Consider the following 9,821-nt stretch of genomic DNA (forward strand, 5'->3'; position numbering starts at 1 on the left):
CGTTACGTTACGAACAGGCAGCAAAAGAATGCACTAGACACGGAGGATATCTTCCAAGGCCTAAAACCATAGAAGAGAATAATTTCATCAAGAATATTAAGTAAGCCTTTTTATTTTCTCTCGATTGTCAATAATAACATCTGTCAAGACAAACATAGTTAACAGAACATGCTTGTTGTATTCAGAAGATCATTTTCATGAGGAAGTAAAAATTTTCATAAACCAGGATAGTAAAATTAAAATGAGAATTGTTATCGACAACTCAGAGTAATTGAGATAAGCTGTAACAGGTATTAAATCATGGAAATAAATATAAGAAAAAGCTGTCGTTATTAAAATAACCTGTGGCCATTCACGAAATATCAATTATTAAGTTAGTCAGACAAAAAGTAAATATTTTCCTATTTAAATCATTATTCATGTTCTCATTAGGATTACTGGGGGAAACAGACGATTTGTAAAGGTAGATTATCTATAAGACCAGTTTAAAACAATTAATCTGAGTGCTGTGTTAACTCGTTTCATTGGAATTCTTCTAGATAAATATTTTTAAACCTCAATGATCAAAGTAGACTGTAGTAAGATTTTATGTTCTTGTACATTGTCGATGACGAAACTGCTACAATAAAACTGGGCAATGGGCACTACTTAGGATATACTCCTATGTGGACAAGTAGATCTCACCCTGTTAGTATCAATACATACGAATAACAAAGAGGAATGGATAGAACAATGACGCAAAATAGGGTTTTTCCGATAACTAAATAGCCCACCACCGCTCATTGCCACCGACATCCCGGGCATCAGAACAAAAGACGTGTGAAAGATATAGTCCAAAATAATAAATAGATTATCATAGGCACTCATGAATAAAACTACACAGTAAATTTATTTAAATCTGGAGCCGCCGGCCAATTTATCCACCATTACAAAATTTCCACCATTTCATCTATTAAGGGACAGGACGGCCCTTTTAAGATCATCATCCATCGTGGCTTGTGCTCTTGAGCACGTTGCCGGTCAGCTGTCTCCGCGAGTCACGATCATAATCTGTGTTGCTTTTAAAATCACATTTTAAGATAAAAACGTAATTAATGACGATATATTATTTTAATAATTCTATACATTGTCAATACGAGACTAAAAAAGATTTTAAATAGATAAACTCCCTATGTTGATTACTACATGGCGTCCTGATTTCGGGATTCGGCATAAAAATGTATGACTGTCTTGTTTGTCAGTTTTTGAACAACCTGATAACGAAATAGCGTTTAGATATTCATTCTCCCTAATCAATCAGATTCATCTATCTGTCATTTTGTGACACTTGAAGAATGTTTTTGCTTATATTCAATTTTTACACGCTATATTTGCGAAGGAGAAAAGGTGACAAAATTACGGATGGGTTAATTCTAAAAAAATAAATAAATAATAAATAATCAAAAATTACGCGCTAGGCGTGTCAAACAAACGTCGGACGTTAACAAGATCATTCATGTTGCCCAAAGTGAGCGCACAGGGTTAATAATTTCGCCCAAAGAAATAAACCAGGACTCGAACCCATGACCTTACGGGTCTCAGTACAATGCTGTAAACACCCAGCCACCTGATTTAAAGAATTTACAATTAACCAGGTATCTGCTGTACTCTGGGAAAACACGTAGCAGCAGCAGTAGCAGTAGTCGTAGTAGTGGTGGTGGTGGTAGTAGTAGTAGTAGTAGTAGTAGTAGTAGTAGTAGTAGTAGTAGTAGTAGTAGTGGTCGTAATAGTAGTAGTAGTAGTAGTGGTGGTGGTAGTAGTAGTATAGTAGTAGTAGTAGTAGTAGTAGTAGTAGTAGTAGTAGTAGTATTAGTTGTAGTAGTAGTGGTCGTAATAGTAGTAGTAGTAGTAGTGGTGGTAGTAGTAGTAGTAATAGTAGTAGTAGTAGTAGTAGTAGTAGTAGTAGTAGTAGTAGTAGTAGTAGTTGTAGTAGTAGTATTGGTGGTGGTGGTGGTAGTATAGTAGTAGTAGTAGTAGTAGTAGTAGTAGTAGTGGGTAGTAGTAGTAGTAGTAGTAGTATGTAGTAGTAGTAGTAGTAGTAGTAGTAGTATTAGTAGCAGGAGTAGTAGTAGTAATAGTAGTAGTAGTAGTAGTAGTAGTAGTAGTAGTAGTAGTATTAGTAGTAGTAGCAGTGATAGTAGTAGTAGAGAAGTAGTAGTAGTAGTAGTGGTAGCAGTAGTAGTAGTAGTAGTAGAGTAGTAGTAGTGTAGTAGTAGTAGTAGTAGTAGTAGTAGTAGTAGTAGTATTAGTAGTAGTAGTAGTAGTAGTAGTAGTAGTAGTAGTAGTAGTAGTAGTAGTAGTAGTAGTAGTAGTAGTAGTAGTAGTAGTATTGTTAGTATGTAGTAATTATAGTAGTGGAAGAATTAGTAGTAGAAGGATAGTAGTAGTAGTAGTAGTAGTAGTAGTAGTAGTAGTAGTAGTAGTAGTAGTAGTAGTAGTAGTAGTAGTAGTAGTAGTAGTGGTAGTAGTATGATGATGATGATGATGATGATGATGATGATGAGGAGGAGGAGGAGGAGGAGGAGGAAGATGAGCAGGATGGGTGATAGTCGTAATAGATATACAGTATAGCCCTTGTGGATAAGGCAAATTTGGTAGCTCAAAATGGTCACAGTGTACTCTTTAAACAATGAGCTATTGGCACCCTACCTCAAAAGACATTTTTGGTTGTATCGGTTCTGTCACAAAATTAGACAAAGTAAACAAAATATTGCTTTCTTTGTACTGTCTATAATTTCAATTTATAGGAGGAACGAAGTTGACAGCAATCTGCTCTTGGTTGTTAGTTTTAGACAGCCTGTGAGAGATAAGTTCTTAGTAAATTAAATTATATCAATCAGAGTATAAATATTATTGTTTACACACATTTTTGTGTGTTGGTACTTTGGCTGGTGGATGCGTGAGTATTTTAACTAAGCGAATCGCATCAATATTTCTATGTGGTGGGCAAGAGAGAATTATACGTATACCCTATTCGAAACAAATGTATGATTTGAGATCATGTCAGTTAAAGTGGATAATACATTTCTTGTTCATCCATCACAGTCGAGGCAAAGTTGCTTGGTTGGATGCTAGGAGATATCCAGATGATCTTTATGCTAGCGTCAGGGGCAGTGATGGTACAGAAGTGACATGGTTAACAGGTAAGACTAGATCAGAAGCATGTAATTCTTATAGAGGCATACAACCAGTGTGAACGAGATTTAAAAGGATTCCCTAGCGGGCCAGGAATTGTAAGAATAATTGTTTGCTACCTAATAATAGAACGTTCACCTATTGCAATAGGTCCTTTCAGCCATGCCCTATTTTGACACTGATAATGTTTGGCGGACAGGAATTAACTCTCTCCTTCCCAGCCATTGTCATATTTTTTTCCCGAAAGCATAAAATCAATCCAAGAAAACAATAGACATTTCAGTGGCGGTTCTAGCCTATTTACAGTGGTTGGGCAAAGATGATCCGGTCATATATATATATATATATATATATATATATATATATATATATATATATATATATATATATATATATATATATATATATATATATATTTATTTATATATTTTTTATTTTTTTAATTATAATTTTTCTTTCACCTTTAAAAAAAATATTTCAACCACAAATAATCACATTCACAATGAAATGACAATACCAGTAGATTTTAATTATTCCAAACGTAATCAAAAAATAATCACGAAAGAGAATACAACTAAAAACTAAAGCGACGAGACATAATGCGACAACACCTTGACAATAGAAGTCCATTTCGTTCACTCGAAAAATTAAAGAGATGCTTTAATCCCTCAACGGCGAGATTAATATTTCTGTTACATTACTGGTTTTCAGTAGTATGTAGTAACCTTAAAGTTTTCATCGAGAAGCAACAACAGCGATATGACTCGAGTTTCATTCAGAGCTGAAATTGCATCATTTTTACTGCTGTCTTGGTGGTTAGAATGATTGTGCCGGTGGTGGTAGTGGTTGGAATAGTGGTAGCGGTGGTGGTGGTGGTGGAGGAGGAGGAGGAAGACGAGGCGGTGAGGGAGGATGTAATTATGATAGTGGTTTTGGTGGTGCTGTTGGTTAGAATGATAGTTGTGGAGACGATTGTTGTACTTGTTGTTAATATTGTTGTGTTGTTGTTGTTGTTGTTGTTGTTGTTGTTGTTGTTAATGATGATGATGATGATGATGATGATGATGATGAGATGATGATGATGATGATGATGATGATGATGACAACCACGATGTCGTCGACAATGATGGTTACCACCATACGATATTACAAAGTTTATTTAATCTTAGGCTTTCGCCAATAATTCACACAATACAATTAAGACAAAAGAATGTTATCAATCTCTCCTCATGCATTCGTTATACTATCACAATAACGACCGTGTTATCTTTACTCCTTCCCAATGCTATCTATACAAGAGTGCTATGCTCCTTCCCCAACCAACCCCTAGCTTCCCGCCTCTTCGTCGCGAACTATCTTATGTATGTATTAGCTTCAGGACGGGCAAGTACGGAATCTGCCCACCCTTCCTTTAAACGTCTTTATTTCCTCTATAACTTAGAATTCAACTCTCTCCTTACTCAGAAGAGTATTTCTCGTATACTAATTCAATTGTTGAGAAAACCAAAATGGTGGTTGTATTAATATTTATTTAGTCGTGACTTTTGAATAAAATGTTTTGTTTTATTAGAGGAAATACAATAGAAAATTACATTGTTTTGCAAAATTATTTAGTCTGGCAATAAAAATACAGCGGTAATTACTTTAAGAATAATAAAAAAAGAACTAACAAATTAATTTGTTAAAAAACAAAAACAAAAAAACAACAAAAAACAAATAAGAAAACAATTTAAATAAATGAGTTTTGAGAAGTACTTAAAGAAAACAAGAAAAAAAAAAGAAATAATTTAAATGGATAAACAAATATATAAAAACAACACAAATTAATACTAAATTGATATAATATTAGTAAGTTAATAAATTTAATTCAATACTGGAACCTTCCCAAAGTCATTACATCAATGGTACCAGCACAAGTAAGGCAATAAATAAGAAAAAGTTCGTTTGCCAAAAGCTCTATTCAGTGTTCACTGGTTATTAAGGTGGGCTCATTTGAATTAGCCCGACCTAGTACTAGAGAGGCCAGACAGCAAAAATCGGAGTTAGTTCACCGTCAGGCGACGTGACGATGAGATGACGATGTGGGCGGAGTGGAGTGGTTGGGGAGGGGAGGGGGGGGGGGTGTTGATAAAAAGAACAGGAGCGTATCCTGGTTTATGCATTACGGGGTGCATGGTCATTCGCAATCTATCAAAAATACACACAAATTGATTTCAGTACGAAGTATCAAGTTTAAGTAGTAACTTTTGAAATTATCTAATTTAGATTTGATTATTTCTGACCTGGTAATACAGCTTATAACTTGAAAAAAACAGGCTGGTATTTGCCCACCCTGCCCATTATTACCAGCCGTCCCTGAGACATTTTCATCTTAAATTCAATGAGCACATCTGTATGATTTTGTACAGAAAAAACAATGCCCACAACACAGTGTAAGGTTCAAATTCTAATAAGGTCTAATTTTTTTTGGATAAACAAAGACATCTGAAAAAGAACTATGCTTGTTTCATGATGACAACTGTAACGATGTTGCCAATGTTGGTACGGAGAGGGTTTTTGATTTTGGTATGGGGTTGCCGACAGATTCCTGAAAGTTTTGGCTGGAAGACACATATACAAGCTCTGGTTTGTATCCTCTTCTCCAGCGAGGACTTGAAAATAATGGTTTGTCTTTTGCGTCATGGAGGGGTGTCAGATTATATTGGTCAGCCCATTCCTCGACAGTATCTCCATCTTTATTGTTATCATTGTATCCCCATTTGGTGCTGTGGCTGTTAAAGTCACCTATCATAAATATTGTTTTCTCACTAGTGGTGGATGTAACTGGCCACTTGAATGACGTTGGTGGAGGTTTGTAGACAGATATCACATTGAAGTGTGTGCTTTCAATTCTGAGAATTTCCACCTCACTTACTGTCATGTCCTGGCTATATGTCACTATTGGTTTGTCTTTGGCGTGAATATCGCTACCATGTTGTATGATTATGTGCATACCAAGGATGTTTAGTGCCGCGGTCTTGCGCATCTCCTGTAGGTTGGACAGTAATTCTATCTTTGTTGATGACAGTCCTTCTGTGTTGAAGCTAATAATCTTAAGGTTGTCCATGATGAGGACCGAGGGGGCCATCCTTTTACCAGGTAAAGCAACTAAATACACTCTTTTCATAACGAAGCCATTATTTTAACTCAAATTTGTAAGTTCAGCTCAAAATAAAAATTTGATTGAGCACCAGGTTCACTCACAAGGAGTAAGCATTATTAATGAGCATTGATTATTTTGACACAAATTCATTTTATTCCCTTGAGAGTCAGTCTAAAACTCGAACGCTTACGCTAGACGTTTTTCTTTTAAGAATAACATCATATTTTATCTTAACAAATGATAATGTCCATTAAGAGAAAAAGAGAACAGAACAAGAAATTAAAAATGGTGATGATAAAAAATGAATAATGTGTAATAAAAATATTTTTTGAATACTATTAATGTTTGAATAAATATTTGATTTGAATCTTTAGGCAAGGCAGACATGCAGGGATGTGGTTACATTGATACAGATGGTGACTGGCATATGATGTGGTGTGACTTCATTGATCCAAAACATAATTTGGTTTGTGCAGTGCCCAAAACTAGGTAATGTTGTTTTTAAATGGTTGTATAGATGAAACGAAGTTGACATCACTAAGTTCTTTGTTATTGTTTTTAGCCTGCCATATTAATGATAAAATCTCATTAACTTTATATCAGAATTTAAACATTTAAGGTTACACATAGTTTTGTGTGATGCACATATGTTATATCCGGCTGGCGGATGTTATGAGTATATTAGATAAACGCAATGCATCCATATCAATCGATTATAAACGTTCACGGTTACACATAATTTTGTGAGTGTCGGTACGTTATATCCAGCTGGTGGCGGTTGTGAGTATTTTAGCTAAACGCATAGCATCAATAAGAATAGTTTTACCGCCATTATGCCATTGTGGGTGAATTTTATCTCCTACTATCACCTGTATTTTTTTATTTTTTATTTTTTTTTGTGTGCAATATTTAGATAATTCGATTTGAGTTTAAGTTGGTTTTCATCTTAGTCCGCCATGGTATTTTTTTGGGTTTGATGTTTGAATGTCATCACCACCAGCGGATGGCTACTTCGGCGGGATGTGTGGTTACTTGGTTAATTAACATTTAGTTAGCCCTGTAAGAGACATTCTGGTCTAAAGCCAAGATAAAGTAATATAAGAAGCAAATAAGCAGATTTTATGAGCACATTCTAATTTTTAACTAATTGGGATTTAGCCGACGAGCACTTATTTCCCATGATTAAGAGTTTTTGCCAAGACGAGGGTCATTTAAATCGATCAAAGGACGATTTTCCTGGCCAAATTTGTAAATACGTGTCTTTCCAGAGTACGGCATTTAACTGGTTAATGTGCTTCTTTGTAGTCTAGTAGTGCAATACTCGACAATAAGGCTTGAAAAGCTATTTATTCACCTTTTTTCACCAGACTCAGGTCAGTTATGGCTTTATCCCTATCGGAAAATGCAATGACGCCTTACAGAGGTCATGTCTCGTCTTACATCTAAGTGTCGGTTTTTTTGTTTGTTTGTTTTTGTTTTTTTTTGTTGTTGCTAAAAACTTGGATATTGCACTACCATATGAACATTCCCTTTTTAAAAATGTCTCTGTGGCTGAGAGGTGCGGTGTCTCATCTATTCACAAAAGTCAATCAATGTTAAGCGTGGTCAGTTTCGGATGGGTGACAGCGATCGTAGAAAATGCTGATCCCGATATTGTGTCCTAGGGTAAGACATGCAAGACGCATTATTCACTCGATGCAGGTGTCAATTAGTACCTGGCTATAGGCAGTGATTGATATTGTAACAGAATTAGTACAAAATTGACACCCCACAAGCCACTGGAACTGTATGAAATGGAAATATGGTTTGATATTATGGTCTGCTTAGAGAATAAAGGAAACATTGTAAAGTGCACCGAGCATCGTAAATCCGCAGAAATGCGCTATATAAATGTACTCATTTATTTATTTATTTTTTAAATTTTATATATTTACTTTAAAAAATTAGATTCACCAACGTGTGAGGATTTCCTCACGGGCCAGTGCCATCAGCTATTGGTCCAGAGCACAAATATGTGTCAAGAGCATACAGAGTTTGCCAGGCAGTTCTGCGCTAAGACCTGTGGAATTTGTCACTGAAAACAAGCAGGTATTGTATATAGTTTATATAAATCTAATTGCTTTATTTCGAATGTATTGTATAAAATTACCAACTGCGATGGAGCAGGGAGTTGTATTATCATCATCATCATCATCATCATCATCATCATCATCATCATCATCATCATCATCATCATCATCATCATCATCATCATCATCATCATCATCATCATCATCATTATTATTATTATTATCATTATTATTATTATTATATTATTATTATTATTATTATTATTATTATTATTATTATTATTATTATTATTATTATTTACTACTATACTACTATACTATACTTACTACTACTACTACTACTACTACTACTACTACTACTACTACTACTACTACTACTACTACTACTACTACTACACAACTACTACTACTACTACTACTACTACTACTACTAGTAGTAGTAGTAGTAGTAGTAGTAGTAGTAGTAGTAGTAGTAGTAGTGTAGTAGTATGTGTAGTAGTATGTAGTGTAGTAGTAGTAGTAGTAGTAGTAGTAGCAGTAGTAGTAGTAGTAGTATAGTAGTAGTAGTATGTGTTGTGGTGTTGTAGTAGTTGTGATTGTGGTGGTGGTGGTCGTTAGTAGTAGCAATAGTAGTATAGTAGGTAATAGCTGTAGCAATATTATTGAAGTAGGAGGAGTTGTAGTCGTGGTGATGGTAGTAGAGGTGTAGTGTAGTGGTAGCATGTAGTAGTAGTATAGTGGTCATTAGTGTAGTAGTAGTAGTAGTAGTAGTGTGTAGTAGTAGTATAGTAGTAGTAGTAGTAGTAGTAGTAGTAGTAGTAGTAGTAGTAGTAGTAGTAGTAGTAGTAGTAGTAGTAGTGTAAGTAGTAGTAGTAAGTAGTAGTAGTAGTGTTGTTGTTGTTGTAGTGGTGGTGATGGTGGTAGAAGTAGTGGTGGTAGTAGTAGCAGTGATAGTTGCTGTTGCTGCTTTACTTATTGATGTAGTTATGGTTTCACGATCAAGTTTTTCTCAATAACCTAATAAACGATAAACCATAATTATGATGAAACAAACACTATAATATTATGTCACATTGCATGTTTTTAACCACAACAATAATATTTTTCTTTTCTCCAGAGTGATTACAAAATATAGTGAACCTCTGCAAGAACTATTATGTCTGTAACAATGTTTTCGTGAGAATAAAACTGTCGTCATCGTAATTGTCGTTTTGCATTTCTTGATTATTCGTTATATATATATATATATATATATATATATATATATATATATATATATATATATATATATATATATATATATATATATATATATATATATTAATATATATATATTTATTATATTATAATATATATATATATTATCAAAAGTTGACACTATTATTCATGGTTTTTGTTTACGATTATATATATATATAAGGCACTATTAAACCTCT

At 34.3% G+C, this 9,821-nt stretch overlaps 1 protein-coding gene across 1 annotated transcript in view; it reads left to right on the forward strand.

Annotated features, from left to right (window-relative positions):
• Nucleotides 1-9,588, forward strand: part of LOC144974896 (uncharacterized) — a 38,183-nt gene extending 28,595 nt beyond the window's left edge. Inside the window, exons 21-25 of the mRNA XM_078918363.1 lie at nucleotides 1-100; nucleotides 3,085-3,182; nucleotides 6,691-6,805; nucleotides 8,264-8,404; nucleotides 9,503-9,588. The exon at nucleotides 1-100 is cut by the window's left edge and continues 57 nt beyond it. Coding sequence (XP_078774489.1) covers nucleotides 1-100; nucleotides 3,085-3,182; nucleotides 6,691-6,805; nucleotides 8,264-8,279 — 329 coding nt within the window. The 3' untranslated portion in view covers nucleotides 8,280-8,404; nucleotides 9,503-9,588. The remainder of the gene's footprint in view (nucleotides 101-3,084; nucleotides 3,183-6,690; nucleotides 6,806-8,263; nucleotides 8,405-9,502) is intronic.
• The last annotated feature ends 233 nt before the right edge of the window (nucleotides 9,589-9,821 follow it).

This window comes from Berghia stephanieae, chromosome 6 (genome assembly GCF_034508935.2).
Source record: "Berghia stephanieae isolate SIO BIC M18660-M18661 chromosome 6, UCSD_Bste_1.3, whole genome shotgun sequence".
Classification (NCBI taxonomy): Eukaryota; Metazoa; Mollusca; class Gastropoda; order Nudibranchia; family Aeolidiidae; genus Berghia; species Berghia stephanieae.